The 16,068-nt window shown below is 39.5% G+C and overlaps 1 protein-coding gene across 11 annotated transcripts in view; it reads left to right on the forward strand.

Annotated features, from left to right (window-relative positions):
• The window catches only part of KALRN (kalirin RhoGEF kinase), a 476,294-nt gene that overhangs the window by 182,330 nt on the left and 277,896 nt on the right, over positions 1 to 16,068 (forward strand). For all 11 annotated transcript variants that reach the window (XM_085066971.1, XM_085066977.1, XM_085066972.1 and 8 more), the window contains exons 4-5: positions 10,653 to 10,845; positions 15,075 to 15,587. In XM_085066971.1, the coding sequence (XP_084923097.1) occupies positions 10,653 to 10,845; positions 15,075 to 15,587 (706 nt within the window). The remainder of the gene's footprint in view (positions 1 to 10,652; positions 10,846 to 15,074; positions 15,588 to 16,068) is intronic.

Below are 16,068 nucleotides of genomic sequence, written 5' to 3' on the forward strand. Positions count from 1 at the left end.
AAAAATAGAAAAGTCTGTGGGACAACCCTAAATCCTCTGAATTAAATGGATGTTCTATGTCAATGCTGTTCTATTGTCCCAGTTTATAAATAAAATATGAAGGGCTCTACTTTCACATAGACCCATAAATGCGCTCATTTATGACTTTAATAAAGCATGTGTATTCAGTACAATTAGATAAGCATATGTATGGAGCAATAAATGATTCCTATATAGAATTGGCACATGTATAACAGAGAATATATCCCAGCATGGATAAATAAGCACATGGTTAGATTATTAACTGATGTCTCTTAAGCTTTTGTAAGTTAACCATGAGGCAGCCATGACTATTTGCAATTTTTCTGCAATTATGGATCCTCACTGTGTCTGAAGATGTGGTAAATATAACACATTCAATGGAAGAGTGGGTTGGCTTCAATAAAGAAAAGGTAGCACACATGAGAAGGGGTAGAATAGCTCAACAAGGTTTACCTGACTCAGTCTCATCCCTTGGACAACAGTGCTCCAGCCAGGTGTAAAAAATGCAGAAATTGTGAAGCTGTAATTGAAAGGAAAATAGCTACATATTTGTGTTATCTCAGTATCAGAGAGTCACACTTCATATGCTTTACTTTAACTGGGGGATGTGTCCAGTGTGAGGTAGAGGTTTCCAGAGCAACTGGGAAATGGTTAGTGTTGATTCTCATTGGTTGTTTTCTGGCAGGGAGGGGAGGGGATAACTATGATGGTTCAGCTTGCTGCAGAGACCTGCTGCATTAGGCCCATTTCTTCACAGGATGTTGCACTGGCATTAGTTTAACTCACAGGTAAGAAACCCATTAGTCTAGTGGAGTAGATGTGGCCAATGAGGTATGTTTGATGTGCCTCTTCCAGGTCAAATGAGTGGCTCAGTGTCAGGCCAATATTCTTAGGTGCAGTATTTCAAGAATCTGCTCTCTGATTTTCATTACCATGGGCTTGCTGACATCTACAATAAATTGTAAGTTTTCTGACTAGCAGATTCCTATCATTCCTATCCTGGCATATGTTAATTTGTCAATATAATTTTCAGGTCTGTCAGCAGGAAAAGCAGCACCTGGAGTATGTCATTCTTGAGATGCATAAGTTGATGCTCTTTTTACATTTGGCACTTGTAGATGGATTTGCCAGTGAAGTTTTATTGGGCTTTTGATAGAGAAGCAATATAGCTTATAGGGAAAAGGGAGCAGGCAGTTGAAACTGGGCAATTACTTTTCAGAGCATTTATGTGAATCTGCTTTAGCTGATAAAACAGTTCCTTTGGCTATTCCAGTTAGAGGTGACTGATAGGAATAGGTACTGATAGAGAACTGAAATTATTTGCAATTGTGATGAATCTTCAGAATTTTAAGGGAAGCAACATTAAAACTGCATTGCCATGACAGCAATGTGAGTTCTCATCAGTGGGGGAAAGTGCCATAGTATGATGGACTGTGAACCTGAGGAGACCACACACTGGCACCTGAGGAGCTCAGCCTCCTAGAAAGGTGAGAGAATTTGAGGATGGAGAAATACCTCAAGTGATCTTGGGAAGACACTCAGAGAATGTTAGCTCAGAGACTGACTCAGTTGGAATTTTATGTTAGCTCAGAGACTGACTCAGTTGGAATTTGCACATTTATTGCCAGGATTTTGGCTGTTGGAGTCACTTTTGCTTTCCAGAAGCTTTTTGGATCCAGCTTTCTCACTCTGGTTGTCAACGGTGTCTTTCGGGTCTTCTACCACCTTTGAAATACTGAGTTACCAACCTGTTTGTGCTCAGTCAGCTCCAGTGATTTTGATCTCTCCCACATTTATATCTCCACACATAAAAAGGGATGATACCTCACATCCAATGGCTTCATTGGCATGGCTTAGCCCCTCTTGCTAGACACAGTGAGATAGCCTGGACTGCTAGGAGGCAGAATAAATTGGATGCGAGCTAGATGTTTTGGAGCTGGGCTGGGAATAGCACATCAGCTTGCCCTGTCTCTTGAGGACTCTGTAAAAAGGGCTTTCTCCACTCTCAATGCCATCATGGTAGTTTTGTAAAAAAATGAGTAAAGCCTGCTGTATAAATGAGTACACAAAAATTGATTTTACAAGTGTATCTTACAACATAGATTGATTTTGTAGCTTCAGAGCAAGTCCTTCTGGGTGTAATACAACAGGCAGTGTTCACCCAGCCTGGCATGGCAGGAAATATCTATCCGATAAGTGACCTATTTTAGGTAATCATTGTGCCTACAAAGACTTTGTTTGCATATGGGTGGAGTTCCCAAAAAAAAAAAAAAAAAAAACTACCACTCATTCATTAGTCATGGTCAGTCCTCATTGTCCAACCCAGGGAAAAAAGAGGCATCACCTTTTTAATTGTGTAATTCTAAAGAGAACTGAAATTCTCTTATAGTATCAAACCAAACCCATATCAGGGACCATGGAATGTTTCTGGGATGGAGTACTCAACCTTTCCTCCTAACAGATGCACTGGAGTGCAGTGTTTGCCCTTATGTGCATGGATTGTGGCCAAAACCTTGTAAATCTTAAGGAATAGTTATACCATTTTTTCTGAAAAGACATTAAGTGCAAAGCGAATCTCATGCTGAACTCTGCACTGCAAATGGGCAGAAGCAAAGTTAGTTATGGCAGAATCTGCTGGTTTGAAGTGCAAATATTTAAATGAGGAAAAATCAAAAAGATTTAAAATTTTCCCACAAATATACCTCTAAAACGTTATGTCAGTCAAAATATTTTGATAAAATTAAATGTTTTTGTCCTCTTTTTTTTTGAGTAGACTAAAAAAAGGAACAAAATGAAAAAAGAAATTAATCTGAAAAGGTTTAAACAGAATATTTTTCTCTTATAAAAGCCTTTCTTTCAGTTTTAAATTCAGTAATACTTTCATAAGAACCTGCACTCATCATGCAATATCTTATTTTGAATTGATATGTAACATCTCATCTTCTCTCCCTGGTTCCTTATTTTAATTGCAGTTCTTCTGTAAATGGGTGTGCGTTGCTCTCCTGCACTGCCAGGAGCAGGGTATGGGAACTGATGAGTGCTTACTGCCAGAGATGTCAGTACTATGTAGAAAAAGTGATTTTACTGTCTTTGAAGAGGTTTTTTTTCCTATCGTCATCTATGAGCTCAGTCGAGCCCTGGATCAAAGGTGCAAGTCCCAGAGTGGTTATACCTGCCTGCATCAGGAAGGAATTTGGCATGGTGTCTGACTCTGGACATTATTGGATTTTACCAGGTGCTGCTGTTGACTGTCTAGACCTACATTAATCATTCCTTGCATGAGCTGAACATGTTTGCAGGCTTCTTTATGCTATAAAAGGTCTTTCCCCTATGGGTTCTCTGCCTCCCATAATGCATTTCAGGGAAATGTATGTATTTGCAATCTGGAGGCTTTCCACTCTGGGGTGACTGTGTTTTATGGCGCTGACTGGAATTCCTGGAGCTGTTCACACCGCTCCGTTCATTCACTTGTTAAGCCACTGATGTCGTGAACAGATAAATTAGGATGCCATGTTAAGAGCCCAAGCACTCATTGCCCAGATGAAGTATCCCTTTCCTCATGTGAAAATCTGGCAGTGCTGACCACAGACTAAACTTCATAGTGACTGCTTTTGAAATGGGCTTGATGGTCTCCTTACTTGAACTGGAAAAAACCTCTCATACTGCAGGCAGAAAGATACATTTATTTTCTGAATCTTAGTAGTTTGGCTGTGTTAAGCACAACCATATATATTTATTTCTCCTCTGGAATCCAATGGATTTGAATCTTCAGACTTACTTCCAATAGCCTCTGCTTATCCAAACCTTTTCAAGAATGGTGTGTTTATATTTCAACACAACCCTAATATTTATTTTTTCCAGCAAATGTCAAGAACATATAATTTTCATTTGGTAAAGTATTTTTGTTTGTTTCTGCTAAATCATCTCAAATACAAGACTTTAAATGTTCAAGAGAGAGCTGAATGGTACTTACTGTTCAAATATTTCTTTGTTGTAGTAACAACTCTTTAAATGTAGCCCTGCTTCAACAAAAACAAAGCCCTGATTAATTTCATATTTATCACAGCAGCTGTTTCAAGGAAGACCTGCCAGATATTGATCCAAATATAGCAGACGTGCAACAACAAAAGGGGAAGAGGGTAAATGGGTTTAGAAGAAGGTATCATTTACCGGCAGAAACTTAACAGGCATGTGAAAAATTACAGTATTTGTCCTTCGCATTTGGCTTTAACATCTGTGATCATGCATTTTTTGGACACAGCTGTGTTTTATATCTTTGCTATTTGAATGAAGACAGGAAGCTTCTCAAATAGTGTTTATTTTCCCAATTAAATAGGAGGCCGAATGCCTGCAGAGCTCTGGGTCCCAGATCTGGTTTGGGCTGTAATGATGCAGATCAGGATTTTTACCTGGGTAGAAGAGAGTACAACACAAACCTGCTGAACCCTGCCAGAAGTACCAATGGGACCTGCACCTCTCAGAACGACTCCCAGGAGCTCATGGGATCATGGTTACATATTAGAAAGAGGTTTTCTTACACCTAGCTGGTGTCTGTTCTTCCTAGCTTACATCATTTTACAACAGAATTGCTTTGAGCTCAGAGCCATTTTTCTTAGAAGTAAAAATCGAATACCAAAATGAGTTACTTGCTTGAGAATAGCAGGAGAACCCATCTGGCACCATTTAGCTTCTGCCAAACTATTAGGGTTTTTTCTGCCTTTCTGTTCCCTTCCTGTTGACTTGGGGCCAGAGGCAGGAGTTGAATGTGGATGTTGTGCAGCCCACACATCTGCATTCTTGTGCCATTCCCAGTCACATCTCATGTCCCCTAAGAGCAGTGGCTGGAAACCAGAGACAGGAGGTTTGTCTCTGCCTGGACCTCACTGGCTCCAAGTCTTTTTACAACATGTCACTGAAATTTCTCTTGATCAGTGCTTTATGTCCAGCTCCGGCCAGTGTGAAACTGGCTTTGATTTCTTTCTTTCTTTTGCTTTTTAAAAAAGAAAAGTGGGAATGAGTGATTCCTTTTCAGTGCTGAAAGAGAATAAACCAATTTAGGTCACACTAAGGAAAAAAGGATGAATTGGAAGTGGAGTCTGGGTGGCTATTTCTCCTCTAATTGCAAAAAAACATTGTGAAACCAAGTTTGAAAATGTAAGAAGGAAAATCTAGGATGTAGACTTTCCACCTATAGTCTTTTGGGTAGCTGGGGTTCTCTGGTGGGAGCTTACTGTGAATTGTTATTCCAGAGTAGTGGTACTTTCGGGTTGCGCATCACTAAGTTCCTCCCCTGGTCTCTGATATAGCAGTACACAAGGCAGATATGAGGATTAGGAGTCAGAAGTATCCCAGGATCTTTGAAAAGACTGTCTGTGTCATCCCACTGAGCAGCCACTGTCACTGGGGGTGTGGGTGACAGCTCAGACTGATTGTGTGACAGTGCAGGAGCACATCCATTAACTGAGATAACAAGCAAGGTAAAGTTTGCTGAGAAGTATTAAATAGAACAAAATATTTTAATAAATAATGCTGGTTCAGGAGTGCTTGCCGAACAGGTCTACTAAAAAGTATTTTATCTGGTCCTCTAAATGTGCTGGAAATTATATTATGAATATAGGTACTGCTGTTTCTATTGACAAGGTGAACTTCAGGCTCAATATGGTGATGTGAAACCAAAGTATGAAAGTCTTTAAGTGGTGCTTATTATGAACCTCTCTGTCTAGTTTCATTTTCAAGCTGAGTAAATAAACCACACACAAAATGAATAAAAAGTTGTAATTAATCAAAAATATTAACACATAAATTACTGAAGTGATCCTTGGTGCATTTTGATATGGCAACTAGGCAGCAGAGTTAGTTAGGTCTCATATGAAATGAGGCCTTTGGGATACCAGTTTGTGCTTGGAGGTTTCCCCATACCTGTTTTTCTGCTCTCCCTCCCCCTTTTCCATCCTCAGCTTGTGAACCAATTGGCTGACTACAACCACATTTGTCAAAGGAACAGTGATCTCAAAAATAATTAATTTCCTGCAGATTTTGCACTTATGTATTGATGCCTGAAGAGCTACTTGTTATTCTGACAGTGTCTCCTGACAAGGTTATGCTGTACACCTTAAAAGAGATCTTGCTCTCGCCGTTAACAAATCATATTTGGAATGAGATGCTGGACATGTCAGATCTGTGCTTTTAGTGGTCCAACAGGAATGCTAAATGTGCTGCTTCATCATTAACTCATGACTGCAAAATGGGAATGGAGATACTATATTATTTCAGCTAATCAAGTGCTGAAGCTTTGAAATGCCAGAAGCTTTGGCCAAACCATAAGGGTGAAAAATACACATAATCAATAGGTATCTGAAAGATTAATCAGAAAGCATGAAGTCCTTAAATTTGTTTGGTACCCAGCAAGCCAGCTCTTGCCAAAGAAAATACAATTTAGAATGTGCCTGAATTAAAGAGGAAATTTGAGAAAATAACCTTATGAAAGTGCCCTAGAAACCAAAATAGAGGCATTTATTTTTACAAAATTATCACATCTGCTTCTGAGTCCCAATTTTATGCCTTTTTTTTAAAAATCAGATAATAAGTACTGTTTTCACAAATATTCTGGGGTATTTTTATTAGACTTAGAAGCTGGTCTTTGCTTAAAAGCAGTGGAGCAACTGAAATGACTTATCAACTATCAAATACTTTCTGCTCGCCGTTGCAAATCTAGTCCAGATGAGCACAGCCAAAGGTCTGATGGATTGTCCAAATACCTTGATTTGAGTGGTTTTTTTCAGTTTCTGGTCAAATATCAATACCGGAAAAAAATTAAGCACCACAATCAACATTAATTGCCATACTAAAGTGGTTACTTGTGCATAATAGAAATGTGTATTGATGTATCATCTTGGGAGCCAGGAATAAGGCATGTCTTGCTTGGAAAATGTGGAGGAAGCTTGATTGCTGCTGATGCTTTCCCCAATCAATTGCTAAATTGGGAAGGGTTGGAGTTGTTGCTTTTAAGCAATAAAGTTAATAAGCATGGCTAGACTGTTCAAAAGGAACCTCGGATCATTTCCTCAATCCATGCTGAGTTAACTGAAGAAAAATGACTGTCAGAGATGACAAATCGTCCCAGATTGCCTCATCAGAGTTTATCAGAGCTTCATTATGTCTAGGCCAACTTTTTTTTAGGACCCTTTCAATAGCTGGAAATACTTGGATACTGCAACTTGAATTTTGGCCTTTTTTTAATATGTGTGTTTGTTGGGGTTTTTTTTTAGTAGCTTGCTTGTGAGGTGTCCCCACATTTATGTAAGCCTTTTGTACTTTGACATTTGTGTTCAGTTTTGATTTTGCAGACCATTATTACTCATTATTTTTAATTCCCTGGATTTACATTTATGGTTTCCTGAAAGGTAATTTATTGGAATTAATTCCAGACAGCTGAAGACTGTAGTATGAGTCTAGGTAGCTGGAGACCTCCAGCAAGGCAGGCTCCGTAAACAAACACAGCATGGCAGATGCTCCCTGCCCTGAGGAGGTTACAATCTAAATAATTTTATCTCCCACTTCTTTCTTTGATATATTAGTACCTGATTAGTATCTGGCTACCTGTTTGTGCAGGATAAGTGCTCTTGAAGTCACCCTCTTCACAGCAAGCTCTGCAACTGAAAGTAGAAATGATGAGCAGGCAGCTTTCTGTCTTGCAACAATTTAAGCACTGTTAAATAATAGCTTTTGGCAAGCAGGTTTAGAAATCAGGTGCTAATTTTCTGCAAAAAGTCAGAAGAATGTGGAGTTATCACTGTGCTGGGGGATCAGATTTTGTAGATGGGACTAGAGACCCACAGATCTTTTTACAGGCTAGTACCATGCATCATATTAAACAAAAAATTGCAAGCAGAACTACTTCTGCAAGAATGTGGGAAACACTTGTGAAACAGAGTGAGATTTTCTCAAAATGATAAATACCATTTGTATGTTTCCTGCACTAGAATTGAAAAGGGATACACACCTTTGCACTTTTGTATTTCATACAGGGGTTCACATGCCTATGTGATGAATGAAGTAGGGAAATCCTCTTTGTAATAGAGAGCTCCAAATTCTTTGGAGCTTTGTATTATTGCTGTAAGAGTTGTGACGTTGATTTGTTTTGAAAGTAAGAATTCTATGATTATTCTTCTTCCTTTCCTCCCTTTCCATTGCTTTTTCTGATCAGTTTCATACTTGATGATGTACTAAGCTTGTTGGAAATTTGGTCTAATTACAAGGATTTTGGATAGCGCTGATAGCAAATAACTGCTTGTTCCAGGAAAAGAATCCAAAAGCATTCCCAGCCTGGTCCTCAGGATCATTGGTTATTCTCCTGTGTCCACCAGAAAAAGCTGGGGAATCATTGCCCTTTCTTCTTCTCCGGAAATCATGCTGTGAGTCTCCAGAACTGGACAAGTAGGGGTTTGGGGTGTTGGGCAGCATTTTTTCACACACATTTAGGCCTGACGCGGTGATGAAATGGGTGGCAGTGCTGTCTGCTCCCTCCACTGCTTCTCTGCACCTCACAGGACTGGAGAGGCTGTAAACCTTCAGCAGACAGACTCCAGCCCATAGTTACATTTCTTGGTTTCCTGCCTGAAATACCTATCTTAATGCAGGCTGAACTTCTAGTCATGGTGGTCTATAATCAAGGGTGTCATGGTGTCACACTGCCTATGCTCTATAGCTGGGGGCAGGGTTTGATTTTGGATCTGCTTGTGTCTAAGATTTTAGTTCAGGCTCACAAATATGAGACTTCACTCTTTCAGGACATTGCTGTTCTGCTTACTGAAACAAGTTTTTATGTTGCTCATCAATAAGTATTAACTTACTGGTTTGCATCAGATTTGGTAAGTTGGCAAGTTGGCAGTGGCCACAGGGAGTTGAAATGAAGCTAATATTGTCTATGCCTTGCTGTGGTTTCAATGGATGGTGGTGATGTATTTATTTATTTCTATCAGAAAAGACAGATTGCTTACCTGTTACTTGTCTGCTGTTGGAGCTCTCCATGTGTCTGTATAGATTCTGCATCTCTTTGTCAAGTGTTTGAAGAAATCCTTGGAAAGCTTGGTTCAGTATAACAAGGATCAGTGATTTGGCAGAGGTTCCTGAAGACCCTATAAAGCTTTGCAAGAAAAATAACACAAAACACAAACCCCATTCTATTCATCGCTTTCTGATTTGATTCCTTGTCTCAGCTTCTTGTTCCAAAAGGCAAGAGGCGGTAGAACCACCAACAAAGCTCCTTTTACAGCCTTTTTTGGCATTATTTATGAAAGGATCAGATGTCTGACCTTTCAGCAGTAGGTAAAAGGAGAATAAAAAGATCTGTATTCCTGACAGTGTGTGGAAGTGCCTGGTCTCCCTGGCTTTTTCTTTGCACTGACTGTTGTATGCAGTCTGCTCTGGATGTGCCAATAATGTTAAGCTAGAGGACCAAGCTTGTTGTCTCTGACTGCTCCTGCCTGGCACTATGTTGAGACTGTTAAATCAGCAAACTCTGTTAACGTATACTAGTCCAGTGGGCCTCCTATGAAGAAAATTCCTGTCCTTGTTCCAGCCCAGAAGTCTAGTTGTAAGCTTTATAGAGTTGTTTTCCATTGACTATGTAGAAGACGGATCTTACTAGCAGAAAGAGTATTTTAAGAAGTTAAAGAGGTAGAGTGTAGTGAAAATCCTCCTGTGTGTTTGTGCACTGGGAATATTTCTTTGGAGGCTAAACAGTCTTACAATTTCTGCATTACACCCATACCTCTTTTTCTGAGGATAAATACTACTATATCCCTTGAAAAGCTATGCTGAAGGCTGCCCAGACTTGACTTGAATTGATATGTCCTTTTATTCTTTCTCCTCTCTTCTTGTGAGGAAAAAGAAGAGATGTGTTTGGAAGCAACTGTTCTGGTGTTGTTGGGCGCTGTACATTGCCAGTGACCAGCCAGATAACTGCCTTGGACTGCTGGGAAGGGAGAAGCACAGGCTGGCAGAAAAGTCTGACTGCAGATTGAAAAAGGTCCTGCAGCATTTGGAAGATCAGTTGTAAGGGGAAAGGGCCCCAGTGATAACAGTGCACATGCTGAGTCACAAGGGCCTTCCTGTCAGGGAGTAATTGCAGGCACTTCTCTGGAAATGACACTTTCCTGGAAGTGAAATTTTTAAAAAAGCCCTTAAAAGGGCCTCTAAAAATGAAGGCACCCAAATTTACAAGTGGCCAGCAATACTAAGGCGCAGGATCCTGCTTCTTGACGTTGGCTGTGGGTTCAATATGTTGAAAGCAGAATCCATTGTATGTACATACAAAGAGCTTCTATGCAGATATATTTGATTCTGTTTTCAATTGTGTGAAAGTATGTATGTTTTTAGTGAATATTTGAAGTACATGTGTTTGGAAAATTAGAGATTAGACTGTAATCTAGACACTTGAAATTCATGTAAATTACATTATAGTCAATTTGATATAACTTTTTGTATAGACTTTATAGTGTTCTATCTTTCATCTTTTATGTTAATCATTCCTTGCTTTGCTCTGAAGCACCAAACACCAGCAATAAAAGTCAAGTGTCAGTGCAGCTGCCCACAGTATTAATCATCATTATATGCTTTTATTCCTGCAGCGAAGATGTTTGCAAACGAGGATTCACTGTTATTATCGATATGCGGGGATCCAAATGGGATTTGATCAAGCCTCTCCTAAAAACCCTTCAAGAAGCCTTTCCTGCCGAGATTCACGTTGCCCTGATTATAAAACCTGATAATTTCTGGCAGAAGCAGAAAACAAACTTCGGCAGTTCCAAGTTCATCTTTGAGGTGAGAGCCACACAGAAATGTATGGTAAAGCAATATCTCTGATAAGAACTTTTCTGCAGGTGAAAAAAACCCTGTGATTGAAAGCAAAATATACATCTGAGGGCAGGTGGCAGGAGTGGGGTGATGCCCCACATCAGGTTGTTTTCTGAGCACACTGCTCAGAATGAGTTGCATGTTTCATCCCAGAGGTTCACATAGTTCATTTTGCTGAGAGGTTTCTTTTGTGGTATTCATTTTTGATGCTGTTGCGTTAAGCCTTTCATTTGTTTCTCATAGGAAAACAAAACACTGACAACACCAAATCAGTCAAAATGCTAAAGATACAGTTTTCTAGATGGAAATGTATGAGGTTTTTTGTTTGCCTCTACTCAACTTCCACTGATGGATTTTTTTTTAATAAAAGACATTTGCTAAATTGTCACGTCTTTCATTTAATTGAGATTTACAGTTCAGGTGTAGCATTAACAACTCATGTGAATGATAAGGTGCCTCAGGCATGTCCTTTGAGAAGTAACCAGTATAAAACAACTGCATAATTGAGGGGAATTTTACTAACTTTGTTGTTGATGAAGATAAACCAGCTGTGTTCTCTAGAGCACTTCAGTTTTCTGTGAATTTGAGCTTCTTATCCAAAAAGAAGCAAAACTCAGGTGCATGGAGTGCTCATACATCAATCATGCCCTGCCATGACTTAGTCATATGTTGTTTTTTAATAATTCACTGAGAAACATTTATATTGCTGGCTGTCTTACCAATCCATTAGTTTCAGAGAGACACAGATTTTGCATCTCTGCAATGCAAAGGAGAATTTGGCTATAGCTCTTAATGTTTGCTGCAATGGAAGACTGTATTTAAGTATCTATTTAAGTTTTGTTGAAGTCAGCAGTATAAATGTGTCCTTATTTTCAACCTATTCTTGCAAGAACCCTTGAATTACTATGGGGAATTAGACTGGTGTTACTCATTAACACAATTTTACATTATTATCACTTTTTAAGAGCTTGTAAATTTTCACTCCTGTTTCACAAAATCCTGTCACCCCATAAATTTTGCTTTGATTAAATAAGTCTTTACATACCTTGTTACTTTGGAGGACTCAGCCATCAAAATAACTTCCACTTGCTATCCCATATGTGCCTTTGAAAGCAAGGCTGCCCCCAGGATGGGTTTGTTACCTCCAGAGGTTCCTCACACCCACTGACATCCCTGCTCCTGGCAGAGGCAGCTGCCATCACAGTGGAGTGACACTGGCAATGCAGCCTGTGGGGAATGAGAGGGATTGCAGCAGTGGGGAGGAGAAGGGAGTTGTATGGCTACAGAAGAACATGGAGCAGGAGGGAGTCTGTGCACAGATTAGCAACGGCATAGTTTTTGGGCATGGAGAGCTTCTGTTTAAAATATATATAAGGGCACTGAGGGGCAGTCCCATAGTAGCCCAAGAAAACACAGGATATGAATGTATATACAACACTGAATTTCAGTTCTCCAGTGCTTTAGTAAATGTCGTCCTAAAGTTTCAAAGCCTACAGGTAAAGTAAAAGAGTTCAAGTATGTGCTTTAGGAACATTTGTTTGTTTTTAAAATTAATAAATACTTTCTGAGGTTTGGTGTATATTTTTATTATGTAGAGTTGTTGTGATGATAGTAAAGAGTAAACTGTGATAATTCCTAATAGTTACAGCTCTGAGTCTGTATCGTTCAAAAAGCTCTGGACTTGTTTGCTGTACATGCTGGAACACATTAAGGGTATTTTCCTTTTGTGTGTGTTGTGAGTGCCTTTGAGCCTTGGTCTGTCTGGAGGGCTGTTCACATGGGTGTCCAATGGTTCACAAATTTTTGGATTGAAGGAGGAGAGTCAATGCTTTCACTGTCTATTGGACCACCTGCAGACACTCAGAGTCATAGAATGGTTTGAGTCGTTCAGTTCCATGATTCAAAGAAAGATTTCCTAAGCTGTGGTCCACCCTGCAATATTAGTACTACAATCAAGGAACTTCTCTTTTAAAGGATTCTTTGGGATGCTGCTGCTTATCAATAAGCTCAGGCTCTCTCATAAGAACTGTGAATATAAAATGAGGTCAATGTGGCCCATGTTGATTTGATTAATGTGGGGCAGCTCACAGGTACCCTCTCTGCACTGAGTTGTCATGACAATTTCCCACAGCTCAGATCAAACATGAGGGCCTTGGAAGGAACACACTGCAGTGGAAGGCAATGGAAAGTCTCTGTTGAATTACCCAATCCACAAACTCAACAGTAACCAGTGTCAGTATTAAGGCCACATTTCTCTTTTGGGCTTAATGGAAGCATGAGGTGTGTGCCAGGGCACAGCAGGACCCTTAGTGGAGGCTGATGGACTGGATTTTGTGGGGTGAGACTCACACATTGGTTCTGTGTCACAGTCCAGAGTGAAGCATGTAAACAGATCTTCACCCAGAAAGAAAAAGAAAAGTGTTTTGTTGATTTATGTGGATTCCAAAGTTTCTTGTCACTTTGAGGAATGGACCAGCCAGCTTATTTAGCATTAATTCAGAGGTGCCTTCAAGATTCTTTCCTTTCTCCTGCTGTAAGAGTTTAAATAGTGGACAGCACTTTTAAAATTGATTTCCAGAAGAAGGATGAGTAGTGCCTGGGAAGCAGGAAGCGCCTACCTGCCTCACTAAAATTGCTTCCATTAGAGTTTCAAGAACTACTCAGAAAATCAAACCTGAATAAAGAAAATTTCTGCAGAATTCAAGAAATGAAAAGCCTTTCTGCTATCCCATAATGTCAAATTCTGTCCATGCTTAGAGCAGTGTTCCCATTAGCTTGACAAACTGCAGGAGGCTGCCCAAGTGTTAGCCATGAAGAGAAGTATTTCCCTGACAGGCAGTTAAACTCTAAATTGAATTATCTTCAATATCTCAGTGTCCAGGTCAGGAGGTTAAAAAATTTAAAAACCCTCTGAAGCTACATACTTACCTTCCCCTGTTTGTTTGCTCTTCCCGCTGTTCTCCTTATTCCTCAAAGCAAGGAATATTGCAAGAATATTTAAAAATAATCTTTCTCCTGTGTTTAAGTTCAATACAATCTCAATTTTAATATATTGCAGAATGCCTAATATTTTTGGATGGATACAAATTGGAAGAAAAAGCGTATTATTACCCTTAAACCAGTGGCTAGCCTACTATTTTGGATATAATTCAGGATAATGGTCAGGACTTTAGGTATTTTTCTTTGTAGATGGCTTTTACAAGAGTGCTGTGATTATCGGGTGCCTCTTTTTCTGAAGAGCACAAGCTCTGACATTTGTTAGAGGCCTGGTCTTTAGGGGATAGATGTGCAGTCACTGATGAAGATACCAGCCTTTAAGGGCTGCCAGCTTGGGTGTTAACACGACAGCACTGAAAATCTCTAGTTACATACGAAACCCTATGCTCCTAATTTCAGAAATAAATAGCTCATCTAAAACAAATGGGAAAAGCTATCAGTTGTTGTGTCCTTAGACTGTAATCTGCTTTCCAGACACTCAGTGCTTTTCTCTATCACCAGTTACTGAGTCTGAATGAATTAAAACAATTTCTCATTGATTGTGTATGATTTGCTAGCAGTACTTTCTATTGGCAATAAATTCTAGTTGTTAATACTTCAATGACATTTCACTTTTACATTGATTTTGGCTTAATTACATTAGGAATTGCTAATATGAAAGAGTGGCAAAAAGTCAGCTGGAATATTTTGGAAGAAGAAACCCAGCATATTCTCTGTTATGGCAGTTTGCAATACCTACTTCAGTTCATATACCTGAAACTTTTACTTCTGTGTAGCCACTAGCTGGGGTGTAACACAAATAGCAGAGTCCCTGTAATACCATGTCCCTGTTCAGTCAACAACCATGCCCAGATATCCAAAAGCTGCTGTAAGAAGTCTTCAGTGTCCGACTGGGTTGATGAAATCTGTGGAGAAGCATTTTCACTGCATGTTTTTGGTAGTCAGGCCAGCTGAAAAAGATAGGCATTATTCCAGTAAATATCACATCTTTTTACAAATAAATAAATAAATGCCATTAACAGCAATGTTTTCTGTCCAGTTAATACATCAAAATTAAACACAGCGATTGACATATTTTACAATGTTCCTTCAACTATGTATTGATGAGGAAAATGCTCGTTTCATGCTGTTTATGGGTTGTGCTGTTAATTCTGATTGGGTAGTCACTAATTTAAATGCTGTCCTTCTCCCTTCCTTAGACAAGTATGGTGTCTGTTGAAGGCCTGGCAAAGCTTGTAGATCCTTCTCAACTGACAGATGAGTTCGAAGGGTCCTTGGATTACAACCATGATGAATGGATAGAGCTGCGCGTCTCCTTGGAAGAGTTTTTCAACAGTGCCATCCATTTATTATCAAGGCTGGAGGATCTCCAGGAAATGTTGGCTAGGAAGGAGTTTCCAGTCGATGTTGAGGGCTCGAGAAGGCTGATTGATGAGCACACGCAGCTTAAGAAAAAAGTAATTAAAGCTCCTGTGGAAGAACTGGATCGCGAGGGTCAGAGGTTATTACAGTGCATAAGATCCAGTGATGGTTTTTCTGGTAGGAACTGCATTCCTGGAAGTGCAGATTTTCAAAGTCTTGTGCCAAAGATCACCAGCCTTTTAGACAAGCTGCATTCTACCCGGCAACACTTGCATCAGATGTGGCATGTCCGCAAGTTGAAACTGGACCAGTGCTTTCAACTCCGGCTTTTTGAGCAAGATGCTGAGAAGGTAGGGAATAACCTGTTCCTTTTTTCATAGGTAGGGAATAACCTGTTCCTTTTTTCATAGTTTAAAGAAGACTCTATTACAAGGGTGGCCAGTTTTTCTTTAAATGGCAACATGATGTGTTCATCACAGGTGTAAATGTCATGTTGTCAGCAAATATACTTCATGTGACTCGTAAACCAAATTCACCAAGGTAACTGTTGGATGTAGCAGGCATAATAATATCCAAAAATAACTTGTTTGTGTCACTTTTCGTGAAAGTTAATCTGCTTTTCTGTCTCACAATGAGTATATTTGGTAGACATTAGCACAAGAATCTGGCTTTTTTTCCAAGCTTCTTTTACTAAGCTTATGAATGTATTTATCTACTTGTCACAGAACTGAAAGAAGAATGATTTTGGGGTTTGATTCACTAAGATTATTGTTTGCACTTGGAGTCTATGGGAAATTTCAAGTATGGGTTTCAGGGAATTTACTTTAGAAA

Source organism: Lichenostomus cassidix, chromosome 7, assembly GCF_008360975.1.
Source record: "Lichenostomus cassidix isolate B80296 chromosome 7, HeHo_3.0, whole genome shotgun sequence".
NCBI lineage: Eukaryota > Metazoa > Chordata > Aves > Passeriformes > Meliphagidae > Lichenostomus > Lichenostomus cassidix.